A 24,229-nucleotide genomic window follows, 5' to 3' on the forward strand; every position below is an offset into this window, starting at 1 on the left:
GGAATATTACTATAATATAATTCACCTACATGGAGAATCAAAGGCAGTGGATTCTTATCACCACCATTGGCCCACACATTCTATCCATCACTTTACACAGGATGTAGCAAAACTTCAGATGTTCCCTTTGAAATGCATCATGGCTGAGGTGAAGTGCAGGTGGGCCCCAAAATCAAAGATAGAAATTGACACATAGAACTGGAAACTATTTCCAAAGCATTCCACTTCTCATGTCTGCTCCTCAACCTCCTACTCTCTTCCCCCCCACCAAACACAAACTTCCAAATGCTGTTTCCTTCTCGCTTGTCCACGTCTGTCCCTGCACGTGTTGGCTCCAAAGCCCAGAGATCATATGCACAGGCATCTCATCTGTCAGAGCAGGGGAATAAGTCCATATGACCATACAGAAAAGGAGCAGAAGTAGACCATTCAGCCTCTCAAGCCTGCTCTACCACTCAGATCATGCCAGGTCCGTTTATGTTTCAAATTCTGTATTCTCATTCATCCACCATAACTCTTGATTCTTCCTCATTAACAATCTATCTGTTTCCTGAAAATTTGGACAAGTTGACTGAATGGACAGATGCACAGCAGATGAAGTATAATACAGATAAATGTGAGGCTTTCCACTTTGGGAGCAAAAACCGGAAGGCAGATTACTATCTGAATGGTGAAAGATTGAGAAAGGTAGGGGTACAATGAGATCTGGGTGTCCTTGTACACCAGTCACTGAAAGTAAGCATTGCAGGTGGTGTAGAAGGTAAATACAGCCAGTTCTGCTATAACATGTCTCTTCAACGTGAATTAGCTTTAATGCAGTTACGGCCTCATTAGTTCAATTAAGGCGGCTTTTGTGCCATTTTCGTATAACACGAGATCGCACATCGCATTATGGCAGAACCGACTGTAATATGTTGACTATCATAGCGAGAGGATTCAAGTGCAAGAGCAGGGATGTCTTGCTCAATTGTACAGGGCCTTTGTGAGACCTTACCTGGAGTACTGTATGCAATTTTGGTCCCCTTATCTGAGGAAGGATGTCCTGACTATGGAATGCAATGAAGGTTTATCGGACTGTTTCCTGGAATAGCAGAAGTGATGTTTGAAGAGAGACTGGACTATTTAGAACTATATTCATGGGAGTCCAAAAGAAGTGTGCCTGTATGTGTGTGTGTGGGGGTGGGGTGGGGAAGGTGGAGGGGAAGCATCTCATAGAAACCTACGTTTTTTTATTTCAAAAATATACTTTATTCATAAAATGATTTGATGGTCTGTACATTGGATCATGCCATACATATGTCCACAATTACAAACACAGATTCGACTTTATCCTTGTCCTTTACAATCCTGTGCATTTTTCAATCTTGTACATATACATATATTTGGCTGAGGCATCAGCAGAGCCCAAAAAAAAACGTCCGCATGGGCCCCCTGTTCTTCTTTAGGCAGGCCGATCTTACACGGTGGTCTTTCCCCACCGCGCCTTGGCGGCAGCTGCCCCAAGCTTCAGCGCGTCCCTCAACACGTAGTCTTGGACCTTGGAATGTGCCAGTCTGCAACACTCGGTCGGGGTCAACTCCTTCAGCTGGAAGATCAACAAGTTTCGGACCGCCCAGAGAGCGTCCTTCACCGAGTTGATGATCCTCCAGGCGCAGTTAATGTTCGTCTCGGTGTGAGTCCCGGGGAACAGGCCGTAGAGCACGGAGTCCCGCGTCACGGCGCTGCTCGGGACGAACCTCGACAAGCACCACTGCATTCCTCTCCAGACTTCCTCTGCATAGGCACATTCCAGAAGGAGGTGTGTGACAGTCTCGTCCCCCCCGCAGCCACTTTGAGGGCAGCGTGCGGTGCGGCAGAGAGTCCGGGCGTGCATAAAGGATCTCACAGGCAGAGCCCTTCTCACCACCAGCCAAGCCACGTCTTGGTGCTTGTTGGAAAGTTCTGGCGATGAGGCATTCTGCCAAATGGCTTTGACAGTCTGCTCAGGGAACCGCTCGACAGGATCCGCCCTCTCCTTTTCCCGAAGGGTCTCAAGGACGCTACGTGCTGACCACTTCCTGATGGACTTGTGGTCAAAGGTGTTTTTCCTCATAAATTTCTCCACGAAGGACAGGTGATACGGAACAGTCCAACTACTCGGAGCGTTCCGCGGCAGCGAGGCCAGGCCCATCCTTCGCAACACCGGGGACAGGTAGAACCTCAGTACGTAGTGACACTTGGTGTTTGCGTACCGGGGATCCACGCACAGCTTGATGCAGCCACACACAAAGGTGGCCATCAGGGTGAGGGTGGCATTGGGCGTGTTTTTTCCCCCATTGCACCGGTCTTTGTACATAGAGTCTCTTCGGACCCGGTCCATCTTTGATCTCCAAATGAATTGGAAGATGGCCCGGGTAACTGCGGCGGCACAGGTCCTGGGGATAGGCCAGACCTGTGCCACATATAGCAATACTGAGAGTACCTCACACCTGATGACCAGGTTTTTTCCCGCGATGGAGAGCGACCGTTGCCCCCATCTGCCTAGTTTCTGTCTCATCTTCCTGATCCGCTCCTCCCAGGTCTTGGTGCACGCCCCAGCCCCCCCGAACCAAATACCCAGCACCTTCAGGTGGTCAGTCCTGACGGTGAAGGGGATAGAGGATTGGTCGGCCCAGTTCCCGAAGAGCATGGCCTCGCTCTTGCCTCGGTTTACCTTGGCCCCCGAGGCCCGTTTGAACTGGTCACAGATGCACACGAGTCTGTGCACGGACAGCGGATCCGAGCAGAAAACAGCGACGTCATCCATGTACAGGGAGGCCTTAACCTGCAGGCCCCCGCTGCCAGGAATAGTCACCCCTCTCAGGCTCGCATCCTTCCTGATGGATTCGGCAAATGGCTCTATGCAACACACAAACAAGGCGGGTGAGAGGGGGCATCCCTGCCTGACTCCAGATCTTACAGGGAAGCTATCTGATTCCCACCCATTGATTGAGACTGCACTGACAATGTTGGTGTAGAGCAGTCTGATCCAATTTCCGATTCCCTCCCCAAAGCCCATATTGGAGAGGACATCCCTCATATATGTATGCGATATCCTGTCAAAGGCTTTCTCCTGGTCCAGGCTGATGAGGCAGGTGTCCACCCCCCTGTCCTGCACGTAGGCGATCGTATCCCTGAGGAGTGCGAGACTCTCAGAGATCTTCCTGCCCGGTACAGCACAGGTTTGGTCCGGGTGGATCACCGATCCCAGAGCAGACCTGACCCGGTTGGCGATGACCTTTGACAAGATTTTGTAGTCTGCATTTAACAGTGAGATCGGTCTCCAATTTCTAATTTCCTCCCTCTCCCCCTTCCGCTTGTAGACGAGGGTGATGATGCCTTTCCTCATGGATTCACTCATGGTACCTGCCCGAAGCATACTGATATACACCTCCAGCAGGTCCTGGCCGATCAAGTCCCAAAGAGCGGAATAAACCTCGACCGGTAAGCCGTCGCTTCCGGGAGTTTTATTCTTTTCGAAGGACTCGAGGGCCTTGGTCAGTTCATCCAGAGATCTCATAGAAACCTACAATATTCTAACAGAATTAGATAGGGTAAATGCAGGAAGGATTTTCCTGATACTCAGGGAGTCCAGAAGCAGGGTCACACTTTAAAGTCTGAGGTAGACCATAATGAATCTTGAAATCCAAATGCACTGTGGCCTTCAGCTGAATAGTCTAACCAGATGATAAAGTATGGATAGGATTGGAATGTAACAAATCGGTTTCTAACTATGAAACTGATGGTGTTGTGGAAGTAGGGATAGGATTTATGGTAATATGTCCATGAGCAATTATGTCAGCTGAAGCATGCCTGGATAAGGCCGATCTGAACTTCTCCAGGTGAATGGTACAGTCATCCTGGTCTTATCTTGACCAAGAGGAATGGGATCACCTCGGCCTGCAGCTCAATTCCTCTCTGCAGTTAGTGTTGCACAGGACACTAGATCATAGCTGTCTCAGAAGGGAAAAACAATCTGGTGAATGATACATACTGGTCTGACTGATGTTTATTTCAAATGGTGGTTCAGTATGACTAAGACATTCGTTTCTACACTGTATGGATTCTATTCTATTCTATTCTATTTCCCTTTAGGGCAGCGTGGTGACTCAGTGGTTAGTACTGCTACCTCTGTTGAGGAAATATCACCCAAAACTCTGAAAAATTACTAGGAGACACATAAAATCCTTCACCAAGTTAAACTTTTATTTGCAAACAAAAGCTGTGGCAGTCACAAAATGTCTTCCCTGTCTGCCCACACATTCTTGGGGCCTCTCCTGTTTATACTTTCCAAGTTCCTGTGCTTATCTCATGTTATTAGCATAACCAATCATACTAGCTTGCTTTGTCCTTCTAAACTAATCATCTTCTGCCACACTAGTCAGCTACTTTACATTTAACCTATCACATTGCATCACCCATCATCTTTAGCAATAGTTCACCTATCATTTGATTTAACTCACCTCTCATAGTGTGCTACCATTATCTGTTACATGAGTCCAGCTATTGCATGAGTCCAGCTATTCCAGCTACCATCATCTGTTACATGATTCTAAGCATGCACTACACTAAGTTAACGACATAACTGCCAAATTAACTTCCATATATTCCATATCTCACAGCACCAGGATCCCGAGTTTGATTCCAGCTTTGGTGACTGTCAGTGTGGAGTTTGCACATTCTTCCTGTGTCTGCGTGGGTGTCCTCCGAGTGCTCTGGTTTCCTCCCATAGTCCAAAAATGTGCGGGTTAGATGAATTGGCCACACTAAATTGCTCATAATGTTCAGGGTGTATAGGTTAGGTGCAGGGGAAATGTAGGGTAGGGGAATGGGTCTGGATGGGTTACTCTTTGGAGCATCGGTGTGGATTGTTGGGCAGAATTGCCTGTTTCCACACTCTAGGGATTCTATGATTCTTGAGGCCTTTGTGTGCATACAGAAGGGTGGCTCCAGATCCCTCAAGGTACCTGAGTGCTCACTCTTGCATCGTTAGCATAGTTTGTGAAAACCTGGGGGTGATAGTGTGACTGTCACAGAATGAATGAATCATAGCAGCATATTGTGTACAGTCGTACAGGTGATCAGAAACCAACTGAACATTCACATGTTAAATGCTTTAGGATAAGCTAAGGAGCTGCCTTTGTTGCAACATGTGTGCTGTCAGTGTCTTCCCTGTTACTGTGGGAATCCAGACACCGCAACAAATGGGACGCACCTCCATTTCTGACCAGTTTCATTAAAGTCAACGTAAGTATAAAGCCTGTAGTCTTTGAAAAGAAGGCACTGACCACCTGGATAATGACCTTGCGGGCAGCAAATTGTTGAATCTGACAAATGTCTCATGGAAGAAGCTAGAGATGAAAGGATTCAGGTCTGTAGAGAGCCATGATATACTTACCGAGTACTCGTCTCATGACATTCATGCAATGACATCACCTTAAAAAGGATCCTCCTGCACAGAGACAGAAACAGCGACACTCCAATGGAATCTTCCCAACTATTGAATGACATGGACATTAGTGAGAACGTTAATAGAATAGTGTGGGAAAATTCTCTATCGGGAGTAAATAACCCCATTTTCCAACCAAGTGACACATAGCAAGATGAAATTCTCGCTTGTGAATGGCCTTTTTGCATGCTTTAGCATATTATTTTCAGTTACTGTCACCCCATAAATATGCAGTTTCCCACAGGATACAAACTAGATAGTGACAATTCCTGACATGAAAGTCAGAGGGATACCTGTTACCTCCAGCTCACCACTTGCTCCTCTCCACCCTCATTTTGGACAGAAGTCACTAATATCTCAGGGCACATTCCATGGCTAGCAGCCACACCAATCCTTCATCCCTGGTGTTGGGAATCTAACGTGTACCAACCTCACCACACCCTCATGTGTGGCTGAGGAGAAACAGATTGAGTTTAATTTCGTAAAGTGTGATTGCATTTTAGAAAGGCAAATCAGGGCAGGATACACTTAATGATAAGGTCCTGGGGAGAGTTACTGAACAAAGGGACCTAGGGGTGCAGGGGAATTGTTCCTTCAAAGTAGAGTTGCAGGTGGACAAGATAGTGAAGGCGATGTTTAGTACAGTAGCCTTCATTGGTCAGTGCATTAAGTATAGGGGTTGGGATGAAATGTTGCAGCTGTACAGACATTGGTCAGGCCACTTTTGGAATAGTGCGTGCAAATCTGGTCTCCTTGTTAAAGAAAGGATGTTGTGAAACTTGAAAGGTATCAGAAAAGACTTACAAGGATGTTGCCAGGGTTGGAGGGTTTGAGTTTTAGGGGGGTGGCTGAATAGATTGGGGCTGTTTTCTCTGGAGTGTCATTGGCTGAGGGGTGACTGTATAGAGGTTTATAAAATCATGAGGGGCATGGATTGAGTGAATAGCGAAGGACTTTTCCCAGGGTAGGGGAGTCCAAAACTAGAGAGCATAGGTTTAAGATGAGAGGGGAAAGATTTAAAAGGGGCCTAAGGGGCAACCTTTTCCCACAGAGGGTGGTGCGTAGATGAAATTAATTGCCAGAAGAAGCGGTGGAATCTGGTGCAATTACAGCATTTAAAAGGCATCTGGATGGTACATGGGTAGGAAGGTTTTAGAGGGTTAAGGGCCAAATGGGGACTAGATTAATTTAGGATATCTGGTCAGCATGGACGAGTTGGACAAAGGTTCTGTTTCCATGCTGTACATCTCTTTGACCCTGTGTCTTGTCTCTGACCCACTAACGAGATGATTCTGCAATTCCATGCTGCATTTGGAATGCACCGGCACCTCTCTTTGCATTGCTGCTGCTGACGGGACATTGCTTGCTCATGGACCAAGGTGGTCCTCCAGGTTCCTCACGTGGTTTCTTGGTGCTCATTCACTTTGTGCCTGTTTAGTTCTCATAGCACTCCTGCCATTTTTTTAAAAAAAATTCATTCACAGGATGAGGGTGTCGCTAGTTGGGCCAACATTCCCAACCCTAATTGCCCAGAGGGCAATTAAAGGTCACCCATATTGTTATGGGTCTGGAGTCACATGTAGGATGGCAATTTCCTTCCCTCAAGGGCATTTTCCCTGACAATTATTCATAGATGGGCCTCTGGATTAACAAGGAGAAAGTGAGGACTGCAGATGCTGGAGTACCAGAGTTGAAGAATGTGGTGCTGGAAAAACACAGCAAGCCAGGCAGCATCCAACAAGCAGGAGAATCGACATTTCGGGCATAAGCCCTTCTTCCTGAAGAAGGGCTTATGCCCGAAACATCAATTCTCCTGCTCCTCGGATGCTGCCTGGCCTGCTGTGTTTTTCCAGCACCACATTTTTCACCTCTGGATTAACAGTCCAGCACTAATACCACTGAGCCATTGCCTCGTGCCTTGCTTTACCTGATCTTTTTGCACATTTCCACCTCAGCCAAAGATTAAATGCCACAGCATTTGTGTCCTACCTTGCCTTGCCTTTTAGCACAGACACAAAATCAGGCAGTTTGTCATGGCTGTCAGCAGTGATCAGTCAAATAGGTAGACATCAGGCTGTCTGGCAGTTTGCTACACCAATCTCGCACTTGCACATGTGACAGCAAGCACACCACATGTGCTTCAGGCAAGTAGCCATATCTCAAAGTCTAGTCAAGGATTTAAAGAGTCTCAAATCTTGTCTGACACCAGTCAGGAAGTCCCAGCACAGTAAGTCAAGGATAGCCTCCGATCTCAGGCTCGGGCTTGGGAACAGTCAGTCGGGCAGTCGGAATGGTCAGAGTCAGGGGATCCATACCCCTGCAGTCTGGGGCCAAGCTGTACACATTTCAGTCAGGGGTCTGGTCAGTCATTAGTTAAGGCTGAGAGTCCAATTCAGCCAGTGAGTTGGACCACAGACAGTCCTGGGAGTCTGTCCACTACAAGTCAAGGTAGGATTATTAGAGTCAATTGTGGGACTCGGAGGCAACATGCAGGGATTCAGTGAGGATAATACTTGTGAGGTGGTGAGAAAATCAATATATAAGTGAGGGAGGCGATGGAACATGGAACAGAAAGGGGCATTATGGGGATTGGGTATCAACAGACAGTCAGGATCAGTGAGGGGGGGGGGGTGCGCTGACATAGCTTTATCTGGCATGTTGGCTTGTTAGGGACTCAATAAGTAATGTGGGGAGTTGAACAGTTAGAAGAAAGGATTTGGTGGGAATGAGAGGAAATTCAAAGCCCACAAGGGTGGGCAACTGAGAAGGGAATGTTTGTCAAATGTAAGAGACTGAATCTGATGAAGGGTTTTTGCCCGAAACATTGATTTTCCTGCTCCTCGGATGCTGCCTGATCTGCTGTGCTTTTCCAGCACCACTCTAATCTTGACTCTGAAATGCACTGCACAAAGCATGGCTGCTGTTCCCTTCTGTCATGATGCAAATAATTAGTGCTCAAAGGAGATGAAAGTGGGTGCCACCACACCCAGCGTGGGAGGAGTGAGCCTTCCACTCCGTGAGACACGTGTCTTCAGTTTTGAAGGTTGTGAGGCCCTTCACAGGGAAATCACATTACACAATCACAAAGACAACTGCGAGCACTCTGTGGTGTAGATGGACCTTGGGCAGTAACCTTGTGTATGGACTACAAATCCTGGCCCTAAGCACACTTGACCACGTCAATCAATCCCAATAATGGCTGTGATGTCCAAGCAATGTACTGCAGTCCGGAAAGATTCACCCTCATTGCCAAAATTGCAAGCACCTTCCAAATTCCCCATGACCTGCACAAGCTGTTGACTTTCACATCTTGGACCATTGTGTAATGTTAAGGATAACGAGACTGGCAGTGTTGAGTACTTCCACCATCGGCATGTCAGAGATTACAATAGGCAGGACACTCAAAAGCATACTGCATAGGTAAAGGCATATTTGAGAAGATAACATGAGGAAACTTACTAGACCTCCAGGAGAAAAACTCTCAATTGAACTCTTCAAAATTGACCATTAGCTGATTTCTGGTAAAATTAAGTGTATCTTATTTTTACAATGGTTAGTTTTCAAAATGATTTTGTTCAGACTTTGCCAAATTGTCTAACATCTTCATCTTTAAAATGTTCATTCTTTTGAACTCTTTTGAAACCTAGACATTAGATTTTCAAGTCTCAAGATTTATGGTTCTGGCAATGGATAGTACTATCAGTGAGTGATTTATGCTTCTTTGCAAAGATAATACAACATGCAAGCTTTAGGTTTCTACATCTGCAACTTGATGGGAGTTTGGCTGTCCATTGTTCGTTGTTAGTGACTTGGCTGTTGCTTTATTTGGATCTTTTCATGTGTAAACAATAAAGATATAGCAGCCAAAAAGTCCACTAGATGTAACAATTACATGTAAAATTGCAATATACATGCTCACGTATCTTCAGTCCATCAACAACTAACAAATTGTTTTCTTTAATTCAGAATACATGTATATCAGAGCTCCCTTGTCTCCCAAAGCAGTTATTACCTCTTCTGGGCTCTCCATGAAAGTTGTAGATTTTTTTTATTTCAAAACTGTACTTTGTTGATAAAAATATCTTTATATTTATACATAGACACAAACATAGTTTGGTTCTGTGCAGTGGCATTTGAAGGAACAAAGAGACATTGGAGTTGACTCTATCCAATAAAATAAACACAAAACATTTCCTACTTATGCTCCTGCATTGATCTCCTCAGCAGTTAACATGCAGGCTGTGGGACCTCAGCTGCAAATGTTTTTGCTTTTCTCCCAACAGGCTAGATTTTACTGCAGTTCTTCAGTTCAAAATGCTCTCTTATACCTCAATTACAACTGTACAATAAGTGTTTCAGGATGTTAATGTGTACAGGTCATCCCTGTTTCTAGGAATACAAGGTGTCCAACTTTGAACAAAGACTTATGAATGAAATTGAATTTCGCTTGGAGAGAACCCCTGTGGAGGAGTCTGATGATGAAATACAACATGAGGATATTCCTACTGGGAAGTGCATTGCTCCAATCTTTGACAAGAAACTCAAACATTTTCGAGTGGTTGAAGGATCGCCAGTGACAATGAGCTGCAAAATTGTGGGAATACCAGTGCCAAAAGTAAACTTTTTATGATCTATGTTTATTAACATTATGGTGGGACCCAGCTCCCACAATGCTTGCTATAGTTTTTGATATATTTTATGTAAATATATATTTGCTATAATGGGATCTTGTGGTGCTGTCCTACCTCTGGGCCAGATCGTCCAAGTTCAAATCCCATCCATCCCCAAGATGCTATGTAACATGCCTGCACAATTGAAAATGCTGTTAGTTAATAGACTTGCTGCAAAAATGCCAATCATACAAGTTTGCAAAATTAGGTCTTCTATTTTACAACTCAAGGTATACTGGTTTAAAGATGGAAAACAGATTTCCAAAAAGAATGAGCATTTTAAGATGAAACGTGATGGTGATGGTTCATGTTCACTGTATATTGAATCAGCCACTAATGATGATGACGGAAACTACACAGTTATGGCGGTAAATCCCCAGGTAAGTATCAGCATCTTCTAACCGGAATGTATAATTTCTCATTTCTTCTGCTTCTGTTGTGATCTGCATCATTATAGAATAAGAAGATGCACAAGTTTTTTGAAAAATGTGAACTGTGCCTGTTCAAATAGTGAATTATGTTGAGGTGAGGATATCCTATTTTCCTGATCCCTCATCAACATTTGCCTATTTGTCGTTATACTCTGAGGCCATTTAGCAATCAACAACACCCCCATCCCATCCATGAGCTTGTCTAAGTTCTATATAGTGTATGTATAAATTCTAAGCTTTATATGGTTGCCTTTGCCTGACATTTCTTCATGTTTTGGGTTAATCTTTAGATTTCTCTCTCACTTCTTAATGGGTCACATTTTCTCTAACAAATTGTTGCTCATACACAATCCTTCTCCTGGAGACTTTGTGATTGCTGCTAACGAAAGAGTATGGATAAATCATTTTGGATAATCCACCAACACTATCAGAAAAACAGACTTACTTTTACCTTTCCCTTTAGTTTCTGGAGTAATTTGCAAAGGGGATTAGTGGTGCTGGAAGAGCACAGCAGTTCAGGCAGCATCCAACGAGCAGCAAAATCGACGTTTCGGGCAAAAGCCCTTGCTTTTGCCCGAAACGTCGATTTTGCTGCTCGTTGGATGCTGCCTGAACTGCTGTGCTCTTCCAGCACCACTAATCCAGTATTTGCTTTCCAGCATTTGCAGTCATTGTTTTTACCTAACCAATTTGCAAAGGGGTCTACATATCTGGGAATATTATACTCCAATGTACTCCCTCGGATGCTGCCTTTTCCAGCACCACTCTAATCTTGACACTGAAATGCACTGCACAAAGCATGGCATAGTAAAAGTCTTAACGTAAATGAATGATCTCCTAGAAATCCAGCATTTCCAGATCTCTCTGTCTGGTGTGACCCAGGGCAGTCGTCTGAGAGCCAATCTGGAGATGTCAAATTGTGGATCACTTTACATTAGTTGCAAGTACCTTAACTTGTGCACAGCATCATCTTGCTACATCAATAAGCTGGATAAGGTAAATGGCCTACTCCTGTTTCTGTCTCCCCAAGGGAGAGAAAGCAGCCCATGACAAATGAGTCATGTGCCTACACTTTCTAAGTGGTTTCTCCAGTGGGAGATTGCTTGAATCCCTTAAGAAACAGTGAAAATGATAGAGATCAGGCTTTATGCTGTATTTCCACGTTTGAATGAGAAATCTCTGAGGGCAAGTGTTGCAGGCTAGGTGATAACTGTAGGCTATTCTGGGTGAAATATTCTTTAGATTGAATGCAATGTTGTGGATCCAATTCATTTTTACTGTAATACTTCTCTTAACTAAACGTATTGTGAATGTATTAAACTGTTGTCTTTCACATAGGGAAGAAACAGTTCCTCTGGTCATCTCTTGGTACAGAATACTCCAATACGTGGTCGTATAATACCATCAGTTCAGAGCAAAAGGTTTGTTTGCCTTTGAGTTGTGATATCTAGCCTATTTATTTTGTTCTTGGGGTTTACATTTCCTTTGTTATAAATTATCAAGCATTTTGGGCGTATTAACTTATCAATAATGTATCAACATCTGCTACATTCAATGACAAATGAAGCCATTTTGAACATTGACTCACAGTTTTAACATGGGTTAATGTTGTGGCAATCATAACAACAGCAATGAAGATCCTGAAAGGAGATTTAGTTAACTCTGGACACGCTGTAGTTTGAATATATAAACCCTTGTACATGTTTCAACAAAAGAACAGGAGGAGGCTATTCAGCCCCCATGTGTCTACTATACTGTACAATTTAATCATGATTAATTTGTATTTTTAACGCCACCTAATTGTGTTATTTATGTTTCCCTCTTTTTATGATGCTAATAGGAGTCATTAAATGTTCAAAAAAGAAATCTAAACACTAATTAATTCACAGAACTATACAACAAGATCAATATTTTTAAAAATAAAAACTACCTTTATTGTATAGCACAGAAATTAAACAAAGTTGACACCACTATTTGAAAGGCCTGTGTGATAGATTCAGTTAAACGTTTTATTTCACCCCAAGAATTTGCATGCCACCTTAAATCTCGATCACTTTTCTTCCCGGGTTTTGAATCAACAATATACCTCACATTCCAGAAAGCACTCCAATTTCTCATCAGTGTTCCAGCTGTTCTCCCAGGTATGAGATCTCCTGGAGGTTCTTCCACGAGCCTTAGACTCCGTGAACATCCAAGTTTTTTTATGGACCTCATAACACTGGATTTCACAGCTCCAACACAGGCTTCTCCATGACTCCTGTCAAGAATGTGGTAAAGACAATGACTGTAGATGCTGGAAACCAGATTCTGGATTAGTGGTGCTGGAAGAGCACAGCAGTTCAGGCAGCATCCAACGAGCAGCGAAATCGACGTTTCGGGCAAAAGCCCTTCATCAGGAATCTAGCAGGACAGATACTGGGGACTCTGTGCAAGTACTCACCTCCCATCATGCCTGTTCACCATATACGAGGCAGACATCTGGAGTGATAGAATAATCTCAATTTTCCTGGATGAGTACAGCTCCAAAAGCACTCAAGAGGCTTGATACCACAGAATCATAGAGATGTACAGCATGGAAACAGACCCTTCGGTCCAACCCAACCATGCCAACCAGATATCCCAACCAATCTAGTCCCACCTGTCATCACCCAGCCCATACCCCTCCATACCCTTCCTATTCATATACCTATACAATGCCTTTTAAATGTTGCAATTGTACCAGCCTCCTCCACTTCCTCTGGCAGCTCGTTCCATACACGCACCACCCTCTATGTGAAAAAGTCGCTCCTTAGGTCTCTTTTATATCTTTGCCCTCTCACCCTAAACCTATGCCCTCTAGTTCTGGACTCCCCCACCCCAGGGAAAAGACTTTGTCTATTTATCCTATCCATGCCCCTCATAATTTTGTAAATCTCTATAAGGTCACCTCTCAGCCTCCGACGCTCCAGGGAAAACAGCCCCAGCCTGTTCAGCCTCTCAAATCCTCCAACCCTGAGAACATCCTTGTAAATCTTTTCTGAGCCCTTTCAAGTTTCACAACATCTTTCCGATAGGAAAGAGACCAGAATTGCACGCAATATTCCAACAGTGGCCTAACCAATGTCCTGTACAGCCATCCAAGAGACAGCCCATTTGATTGCCACTCCATCCCCCCACCTTTAATATCCCCTCCCTTGATTGCTGACATGAAGTAGCTGCAGAGCGCACCATTTACAAGATGCACTGCAGTATCACCAAGGCTCCTTCCCCAGCACCTTCCAAACTTATGGCTTCTCCCACCTACCCCAGTACAAGGGTAATGATAGATGGGAACTCTGTCACCTGCAAGTTCCTCTCCAAGCTACTCACCATCCTGACTTGGAAATATGTTTCCATTACTTCACTATCGTTGGGTCAAAATCCTGGAATTCCTTGCCTAACAGCACTTTAGGTGATCCTGCACTCCAAGGACTGCAGCGCTTCAGGAAGGCAGCTCACCACCGTCATCAGGGACAACTAGGGATGGGCAATAACTGCTCATTCAGACAGTAACACTCTCACCCCTTTAACAAATAAACTTAAAAAGCTGTAGATTTCTTCCTTCTGCTTCCAGCTATAAATTCTTCCCATTGTTTCTCCTTTTACCAACTTTGTCTTACACTGGATACATATTTGCAACCATTGACCCCCACCATGGACAATACTCCAGGAGGACATCTAGCTTTAGCTGTGGACTTTCAAAGAGCTACAAGCTCTATAAAACCCAAAGCTGACATTTGTTTCGGCTGCTTTTCCAAACATTAGCCACTCTTGGCCACTGGCTGCTCCCTTAGAGATTTCGCAGAGAGAACTTGAAACAATCTCAATAAGCACCACTCATTACCATGGCAATATGACAAACACTTGTTCCCAAGTAGTTATGTTAATGAACTATCTTAATTCTGCAGTTTTCTGCAATTCTGGCAAACCAAATGAATAAGTTATCCTTGACTGGATTAACTGCAGGCATCATGTCTCCAGTTTCTTTGTTTCAGTTACGAACTTTGGTCAAATCAGTGAAGCCATTTCAGTCGGGCGGTACGGTAGCACAGTGGGGCGCGGCACGGTGGCACAGTGGTTAGCACTGCTGCGTCACAGCTCCAGAGACATGGGTTCAATTCCCGCCTCAGGCGACCGACTGTGTGGAGTTTGTACGTTCTCCCCGTGTCTGCGTGGGTTTCCTCCGGGTGCTCCGGTTTCCTCCCACAGTCCAAAGATGTGCAGGTCAGGTGAATTGGCCATGATAAATTGCCCGTAGTGTTAGGTAAGGGGTAGATGTAGATGTAGATGTAGGGGTATGGGTGGGTTACGCTTCGGCGGGGCGGTGTGGACTTGTTGGGCCGGAGGGCCTGTTTCCACACTGTAAGTAATCTAATCTAATCTAATCTGTGTGGAGTTTGCACGTTCTCCCCGTGTCTGAGTGGGTTTCCTCCGGGTGCTCCGGTTTCCTCCCACAGTCCAAAGATGTACAAGTCAGATGAATTGGCCATGATAAGTTGCCCGTAGTGTTAGGTGGAGGGGTAAATGTAGGGGTATGGGTGGGTTTCGCTTCGGCAGATCGGTGTTGTTGGGCTGAAGGGCCTGTTTCCACACTGTAAGTAATCTAATTAACATAAGCATGTATTTGAAAAGACAGGAGGGTTGCTGAAGTCAGGGCGGTAGTCTATGTGGATTTCAGTAAGGCCTTTGATAAGGTTCCACATGGTAGGCTGCTCTGAAAGGTTAGATTGCAAGGAATCCACGGAGAGCTGGCAAATTAGATACACAATTGGCTTGATGTTAGAAAGCAGAGGTTAGTAGTGAAAGGATGTTTGTCAGACTGGAGGCCTGTGACTTGTGGTGTGCCTCAGGTGTCAGTGTGGGGTCCATTGTTGTTTGTTATCTATATTAATGACTTGGATGAGAATGCACAAGGTATGATTAGTAAGTTTTCAGACGACACTAAAATAGGCATTATCATGAACAGTGAGGAAAGTTATCAGAATTTGCAGCAGGACCTTGATCAGCTGGGGACGTGAGCTGAGAAATGGTAATTGGAGTTTAATATAGATAAGTGTGAGGTCTTGCATTTTGGAAAGTCAAATCAAGATAGGAGTGTCATGGTGAATGGTAGGGCCTTAAGGAGTGCAGTGGAACAGAGAGACCTTAGGGTTCAGGTGCACGGTTCTGACAGAGAGTAAAGACACAGGTAGACAGGGCAGTGAAGAAGGCTTTTGGCACATTGGCCTCCATCAGTCAGGGCATTGAGTATAGAAGTTGGGAAGTTAGGTTGCAACTGTACAGGATGTTGGTGAGGCCACACTTGGGAGTATTGTGTTCAGTTTTGGTCACCTTGCTATAGGAAGGATGTTTTTAAACTGGAAAGAGTGCAGAAATTTACAATGATGTTGCCTGGACTCAAGGGACTCAAGGGAGAGGTCGGACAAGCTAGGACTTTTTTCTTTAGAGCAGAGAAGACTGGGGTGGGGGGGGGGGGGGGTCTTGCAGAAGTGTATAAGGTCATGAGAAGCATGGATAGGGGGAATGCACTCATTCTTTATCCCAGGGTTGGGGAATCAAGGATTAGAGGGCACCAGTTTAAGGTTAGAGGGGAAAGAATAAAAGGGAACCAGAGGGGTAACTATTTTACACAGAGGGTGATACACATGTGGAATGAGCTGCCAGTGGAAGTGGTTGAGGCGGGTACACTAACAACATTTAAAAGGTATTTGGACAAATACATGGATAGGAAAGATTTCGAAGGATATGGGCCAAGTGCAGCCAGATGGGGTTCGCGTGCATGGACGTTTTGCTGAACGGCCTGTCTCTGTGCTGTAAGACTGTATCTATAACTCTTAGATATATGTCACCAAGTGTCTCTGTTTCTTACTGCCCTCAAGTCGGATTAAATGAAAAAAACTACCATCCCCATCTTACATCAAAACCTTGATCAATGTGCTGAATCTTATACATGAATAGAAGGGATTCACAGTTGAAGTGTAATTCTTCTGTCTTCAGTCATTTATCTCCAATATTTAAATATTTTGTTCCTATTAATGGAAGGATAAGCAGAGGACTCCAACTCAAGATGATTGGCAAAAGAAGTAATGTGTCACGAGGAATTACTCCTTTATGCAGCAAGTGGTTCGGATCTGAAGTGTGGTCTGGCAATGTGGTTGGGTCAGATCAGGGTTTTCATAACAAAAATGGGTCATTATCTGAAGAGTAAAGAATTACAGGGCTTCAGGAAAAATGGCAAGAGAGTGGGGTCTAGGTGAATTGCGCTTGCAGAGAGCTGGCACTGATGTGACAGGCCTTGTTATAATTCTGTTTTCGTTTCTTCTCCTCAATGTCTTTTTTTATTCCCACAAAACTTGCAGAATGCAACTTCTGAATCCTCTAAAGACAAGCAGTTGATGAGATGTAAAAAAGATAAAAACAGTACCAACAACGAAAATGGATAGCTGGCTGGAATTAGAAACTGAGATTCATAGTTCAGAGAAAAAAATCAAATTGATGAAATAATGGTCCCTCGGTAAAAAGTAAAAATAGATAATGCTTACAATAATTTAAGTTAGGAAATAAACTTCACACTGACCCAACAAGTCAAAAATAATGATATATAACTAAAGCTTTTCTTGGGACTAATGTTCACAGTGCATTATTTTTCATATTTGGCAGTATATTTCGGCGGTACGGTGGCACAGTGGTTAGCACTGCTGCCTCACAGCGCCAGAGACCCGGGTTCAATTCCCGTCTCAGTCGACTGACTGTGTGGAGTTTGCACATTCTCCCCGCGTCTGCGTGGGTTTCCTCCGGGTGCTCCGGTTTCCTCCCACAGTCCAAAAATGTGCAGGTTAGGTGAATTGGCCATGCTAAATTGCCCGTAGTGTTAGGTGTAGGGGAATGGGTGTAGATGGGTGTGCTTCGGCGGGTCGGTGTGGACTTGTTGGGCCGAAGGGCCTGTTTCCATGCTGTAAGTAATCTAATCTAATATTTCACATCTTGCATTTTACTGAGGCAGACATCAAATGAATAACATGTAATTGTCCTCAATGATTTAATTTGTGATTTATTAAATGACAGGACAAGGTCACGTGTGTCCGAGGGAGAAGAACCTGTACAGGAGGGTTTCTTCTGTCCCCATTTTCTTCAGGCTCCTGGTGACATGATTGCCCATGAAGGTCAGATTTGCCGATTGGATTGCAAGGTACAGAGTACAAATTACAGCTCAGATCGGAATGATGCGTGTAACAAGACTGAACAATTCTTGCCTACAATGTATCATGGTATTGCTTTCTTCTGTTGTTTCACCTATTAGGAGTTAGAAACCCCAGGTATTTTACAAAGATGCTTGTTTCAATCAACAATCGACACTTGTTGTCAGGTCAAGTTCTCATGGAAGAAAGATTTAACTCAATACAAACTAGCAGCAAATTAGTAATTATTTTTAAGATTAAGGCACTTGCATTTGAGCTTATTTTGCCTCAATTGTTCTTTGAGAAGTATTTCTCGGTATTCTTGTAAAATTCAGGAATATTTCTGTGACTGACAGATTGATGTTGAGGAAGGAAAGTTCATAGATTCACAGAATCATAGGGTCATGCAGTAGAGACGAGGCCCTTCAGCCCATCGAGTCTGAACTGCCAAAAAATATGCTACCTCCACTAGTCCCACTTTCCTGCACTAGCCCCATAACCTTGAAGGTTATGAAACTTCAAATGCCCACCCAAATGCATTTTAAGGTTGTGAAGTTTCTTGCCTCACCTACCTTCGCAGGCAGTGTGTTCCAGTCCCCTACCACTCTCTGGGTGAACATTTCTTTCCCCAAACCCCCTCCAAACCTCCTGCCTTTCACTTTGGAAGGTAAATAAAAGTAAGATGGTGTTAATGGTGGAGAACTGAAATCAAAGCAGGAAGTGGAGGAGAAACTCAGCAGGTCTGGCAGCAACTGTGCAGAGAGAGAAAGAGTTAACATTTCAAGATCTTCTTTGGAAGTTTTTATTGTCTTCAAGTTCTTGAAGACTCTTCTTTGGAAGTGAAGAGGCCTGGCCATTGATACTGATTTTGCTGTTGACAAAGGGACAGCAGAAATAAGTGGGACAGATGCTGAGGATCCCCAAACTGAACGTCAGTGGGAATGCTAATGATAGAGCATACATAAAGATATGGAAGAGGTGGGTATGAATAGTAGAAAGTAGGTCAACTCTGCTGGGGTATGTAATCAAAGTGGAAGGAAATGTCACGGTCTGAAGTTGTTGAATTCAATGTTGAGACCTGAAGACTGTGAAATGCCTCAGCAGAAAATGAGCTGCTGCTCCTCCAGCTTGTATTGGGCTTCCCTGGACCTCTGCAGCAAGCCTAGGGCAAAAACATAGAAAATAGGAGTAGGAATAGACCAAGTGACCATTGGGCCTTCCTTCTCATTCAATACGATCATGGCTAATCTCCCAACCTGTTCACATTTTTCCCCCAATATTCGTTGAGCCCTTTAGCTCCAAGTGCTACATTCAGCTCCTTCTGAAATATGCAGTGATTTGGCCTCAACTACAATTCTGCAGGCTCACCAAGCCGAGAGTGACGAAATTTCACCCCACCTCAGTCCTAAATGGCATAACCGGTATCTCCAGACTGTGACCCAGGTTCTGGACTCCCCTGCCATCAGGAACATCCTTCTTGTGTCTGCCCTGTCTCACAGTGGTTAGCACTGCTGCCTCACAGCGCCAGAGACCCGCGTTCAATTCCCACCTCGGGCGACTGACTGTGTGGAGTTTGCACGTTCTCCCCGTGTCTGCGTGGGTTTCCACCGGGTGCTCCGGTTTCCTCCCACAGTCCAAAGATGTGCAGGGTCAGGTGAATTGGCCATGCTAAATTGCCCGTAGTGTTAGGTAAGGGGTAAATGTAGGGGAATGGGTGGGCTGTGCTTCAGCAGGTCGGTGTGGACTTGTTGGGCTGAAGGGCCTGTTTCCACACTGTAAGTCTAATCTAATCTAATCTAATTATAGGTTTTTGGGCGATTGCATCCCCCTCCCCATTCTTCTGAACTGTAGTGAATATAATGCTAACCAAGTCAACTCTCCTCATACATCAATCCCACCACCTGGTAAACCTTCACTGCTCTCCCTCTATAGCCAGACCATCCATCCTCCAATATGGAGACCAAAACTGTAGACGATATTCTGAGTGTGGTCTCAGGCTGGCAGAGAAGGGATTTAGTGGATGGGAATAGTTTCAGCCTCTTTCCAAGGAAGAAGCGGGAGAGCCTCAGGACCATCCTGTTGGGGAATAGACGTATAGGTGGATTGCACATCGTGCTGAGGAGGAGGCTGCTCGGACCAGGAAACCAGAAATTACAGAACCAATGTAAAGCGTCAGAGAGATCATAAATGGAAGCGGGAAGAGCCTGGTCAAGGGGAGAAAAATAGTGTCAGATAGGAAGAACTAAGGTCAGTGGGGCAGGTACAGGCTGAAAGATTGGGTCGACGAGGGAGGTCCTCATTGTGTATTTTGGGAAGAAGGTAAGAGTGGGCTGTGTGGGACTGGGGTACTGTGAGGTGGGAAGCTGGGGTGGACTCTGAAGGAGATAAGGTCAGTGATAATCCTGGAAACAACACTTTGATGTTTGCTGAAGGGGCCATTATCCAGGGAAATCCAGTCAAGCTGCCAACTAAGTGAGATTGGGATGGAGTTGGTGAAGGCAGGTGATGTATTACATGCGTGTGTCTGTGTGGTCTTTGCTGACAGAGTTCTGCATTAGACGAATACCTGCCTCTACTCCTATGGGCTGGTAAGGACGCCCCCAGGGTTCATTGGGCAGCCTCCCCAAGCTGCGAAGGACCTACCAGCTGGTGGTACAATAACTGTGGGTGGGAGGAGCAGCCTCTATCTTCCTCTCCAGCGTCATGCAATGATGGTGGAAAGGCAGCAGCAGCCCCACCCACCCACCAACTCCTCAGTTAGTACACCTCACTACCCCACTCCTGCAGATCCAATAAAACCCAGTCCAATAATATCCACTGCACTTTAGTGCAGCAGTGATCATCACATCAACTCGAACCTTGGAACCAGAATGTTTGTGACATGACTTTTCTCATTGCTGAGCTCTTCTGTTTGGTACATTGCAAATCAGTGGAATATTAACAAGGTAAAGAGATCCTCTGACACTCCTCACGTGGTTTCAGATCTTGACCAGCAGAAAAGGGAAATGACCAACAGCAAATAGCGTCAAAGCTGTAATTTGTGACCTCTTTGCTTTAGTCAGAAATTGAATTGTTGAAATTGTACAGTTGGAATTGGCAGCCACAGAATAACGAGTGCACTTTCTAGTATCTCATGACAAATTGTCTCAGCTATTTGTGAAGCGCTGTGTATGGGTACTGTGAAGAGAGTGCAGTGTATTAATATGAAATTGCTGAATGGTGTTCTCATGATACTTTGTATGAAATTGTTCTTTGTCTGTTTGTATGAGAGGTTTGATTTTAAGGAGATGGTAAATCAAAGGCTCCCTTATGTGCAACATTTACTGAAAGTATGCTTTCTGAGACACTGTGTTAGAAGTACACAAGCAGAAAATTTATTCTGTTTTATCATCAGGCACATGATTGGACTTATTTTTGAAATGACAGTAACAAAAAGCTTCTAAAATTAGCAGTTTAAAATAACGACAGACAATCATGGTGATACCTAGTACCTAAAAAGAGAAAAGATGTTCTGGCAAAAAAAAAAATCTGTAGTCAGATGATAAATTAATCATTCCCTTTGTCATTTTTTTTGTGCTATATATTTACAAAACTTCAAAGAAGTTTCTGATCTTCATGGTCTAACTTGTTCTAAAATTACTTGTTCAAAAAAAAACTTATGACGACTATCCTAGCCTAAGGAAAGGCATGCGTTGTGTTGCTTTGCAGATTGTTCAAGTGAGGATTACCCTTGGAGATTGTTACTAACATACATTCTGATAATGCAATGTGCTGAGAACTGCAGACTAGCTGACAAACAGTGACTCGGGAAAGGATAGCATCACAATTTCTAGGCATTAGAATTTCAGGGCTTTGAATAAAAGCATAAATAAAGGTTCTTTTGCAGCTTACAAACTGATTTAGTAGGTCCATCTATAATAAGAAAAGAGAAATAATTAACTCATCTGGTGACTGGCTCTTTTCTCTCTGCAGGTGCTGAGTGTTGCTATCATTTTCTGTCATTTCAAACAGCAAAAGTCCTTTTACTTATTTTTACAGCAATAGGATGGATCTTGAGTCATCTTCTCACTTGAGAAGATACTGAAGATAAATAAAACTTGGTCAGACCGAGGGCCACGGGATCCGCTTATGAGGTTGGGGGCCACAGTTGTACGTTGCCCATGTCTCATTCTTGCGTTGCATGTACTAACGTAAATACTGGCTCGTCAGGTACAAATATCCTGCTGAAGATAAAAAGCCTTCAGGATTGTGAGGACAAGACAATGAGGGAAGAATTACAATCAGAGACGTTTCACAGGCCTGAATTTGATTAAGCACAGGGTTGTGAGGCAGCTGAGTATAGGAACGGACAAAGAAATTGAGGGATTTGAAAACAAGTTTAACGTTTTAAAATCAAGATATTGCTTGGCCGGGACTCAGTGTAGGTCAGCAAGCATTGGGATTACAAGTGAGCAGAGGATACTGTAGAGTACATAGGAACTGGAGTGGCCATTCAGCCCCTCAAGCCTGCTCCATCTTTCAATGAGGTCATGGCTGATCTTGGCCTAATCTTTTATACCTGAGTTTGATTCATGTCCCTTAATACCTTTGCTTAACAAAAATGTATCTACCTCAGTTTACAGAGGGTAGAATATTGAGGCAGGGCCAGGCATATGTTGGAATAGTTGACTGTGAAGTAACAAAGGTATAAGTTAGGGGTCAACTGCGAAGGGGAATGTTACTGAGAGGCAGGAAATCACTTTTAATGATGCATATATCTGGTCAGAAACTCATCTCAGGAGATCAAATATAACACAAAGGTCACAAAAAATGTTTGGTTTAGCCATAGTGAGTTGTCAGAGAAAAGGATGGAACCCACACCAATACTTTAGTGGGGGCCATTCTGCTCAGTTAGTACTAGATGTTGGACAGTCTGATTTCGTAGCAACAATGGAGTTGAGCTCAGAGTCCCCAGCAGTGTGTGAACACTAATGCTGTGCTTTCACATGATCATTGAGGGGAAAAAAAAAGGTGAGGAATGGGAGGGATCCACAGCAGGGTATTGGAAGGGAAGGTCAACTCTCAGACTCAGTGACAAAGAGGTCCATGGGTGGCTCAGTGGTTAGCACTGCTGCATCACGGCACCAGGGACCCAGGTTCGATTCCAGACTCGGGTCACTGTCTGTGTGGAGTTTGCACGTTCTCCCTGTGTCTGTGTGAATTTCCTCTGGGTGCTTTGGTTTCCTCCTACAGTCCAAAACTGTGCAGGCTTGGTGGATTGTCATGAGAAATTGCTCATTGTATCTAAGGCTTTGTGGGTTAGGTGGGTTAGCCATGGGAAATGCAGGGATAGGGTGAGGGGGTGGATCTGGGTGGAATGCTTTTCAGAAGGTCAGTGTGGACTTGATAGGTTGAATGGTCTGCTTCCACACTGTAAGGATTTTATGATTCTACCAGCTCTTCAGACTTGTTGTTGTCGATCAGAATGGAGGAGATAAGGGAAAGGTTTTAACCTGAAGGTTTGTAGTTCATAAATCTGCATTCCATTGTGTTTGGGAATACTGAGCAGTTTTAACAGAAAAGAACAGGACCATGTATTGCTATAAATGATAAACTAGTTGGCTGCCATATCCCTTCAAGGATATCCATGTTCCTTGGTTTCAGGGGGGGAAGAGATGATTGTAGTGTCTCAGGGGCTTCATTTGGATACTCCCAAACATAGTAGTGTGTCCCACTTGGTGAGTGTGAGATCCTCATGTACTCCCCAGGATTCACTTGTGTATCACAAGGATATTGATTTGAAAAGCTGTAGTTTGTCAGAATGAGTGAGTTTTCATGAACTTCACAAAGCACTTCATTATCTAAGAGATTTGCCTTTTATTAAACACATCCCCTTTTTTTTGCAGGTGAGTGGGCTGCCAAATCCTGATCTCATGTGGCTGCTGAATGGTAAACCCATCTTGCCAGATGCTACGCATAAGATGCTCGTGCGGGAGAATGGAATTCACTCCCTTTTGATTGATCACCTCACGGCTGGAGATACAGGGATTTACACATGCATTGCAACAAACAAAGCAGGACAGAGTTCCTTTAGCTTGGAGCTGTCTGTTGTAGGTAAAGTATAATTTATACATTTACATGTGATCTGTAATTTTCAGATCATTTGGTAATAAATGCTCAGTCCCTTGACGCTACTGCGAGAGGAAGAAATTGGATTTCCCCCTTGGCTGCAGCACGGCTAGTCAATGCTTGCTGTCTTCCAATTGAGGGCACCTTTCAGGACAGCCTCCAGCAGCTCCTGGTCTGGAGAGCACCCTCTGAGGATTGTACAGCAGCAAGGCATGTGGAGGTAACAAGGTTTGTGCTTCATGAAGCAGATCCCACCATGCCTCCACAAACTTGCTGACCCATTGAAATGTCCTGAAATCCTCGACACTTTCCAGAATTCAGGTTGCACAACTCGAAAATGCCTATGGTGCCGCAGTG

General features: G+C 44.4%; 1 protein-coding gene across 7 annotated transcripts in view; it reads left to right on the top strand.

The window, feature by feature from the left end:
- The window catches only part of mypn (myopalladin), a 304,790-nt gene that overhangs the window by 265,926 nt on the left and 14,635 nt on the right, over positions 1 to 24,229 (top strand). For all 7 annotated transcript variants that reach the window (XM_072557964.1, XM_072557967.1, XM_072557968.1 and 4 more), the window contains 5 exons: positions 9,861 to 10,082; positions 10,368 to 10,517; positions 11,907 to 11,989; positions 17,652 to 17,775; positions 23,650 to 23,857. In XM_072557964.1, coding sequence (XP_072414065.1) covers positions 9,861 to 10,082; positions 10,368 to 10,517; positions 11,907 to 11,989; positions 17,652 to 17,775; positions 23,650 to 23,857 — 787 coding nt within the window. The remainder of the gene's footprint in view (positions 1 to 9,860; positions 10,083 to 10,367; positions 10,518 to 11,906; positions 11,990 to 17,651; positions 17,776 to 23,649; positions 23,858 to 24,229) is intronic.

This window comes from Chiloscyllium punctatum, chromosome 38 (assembly GCF_047496795.1).
Source record: "Chiloscyllium punctatum isolate Juve2018m chromosome 38, sChiPun1.3, whole genome shotgun sequence".
In the NCBI taxonomy this organism is placed as follows: Eukaryota; Metazoa; Chordata; class Chondrichthyes; order Orectolobiformes; family Hemiscylliidae; genus Chiloscyllium; species Chiloscyllium punctatum.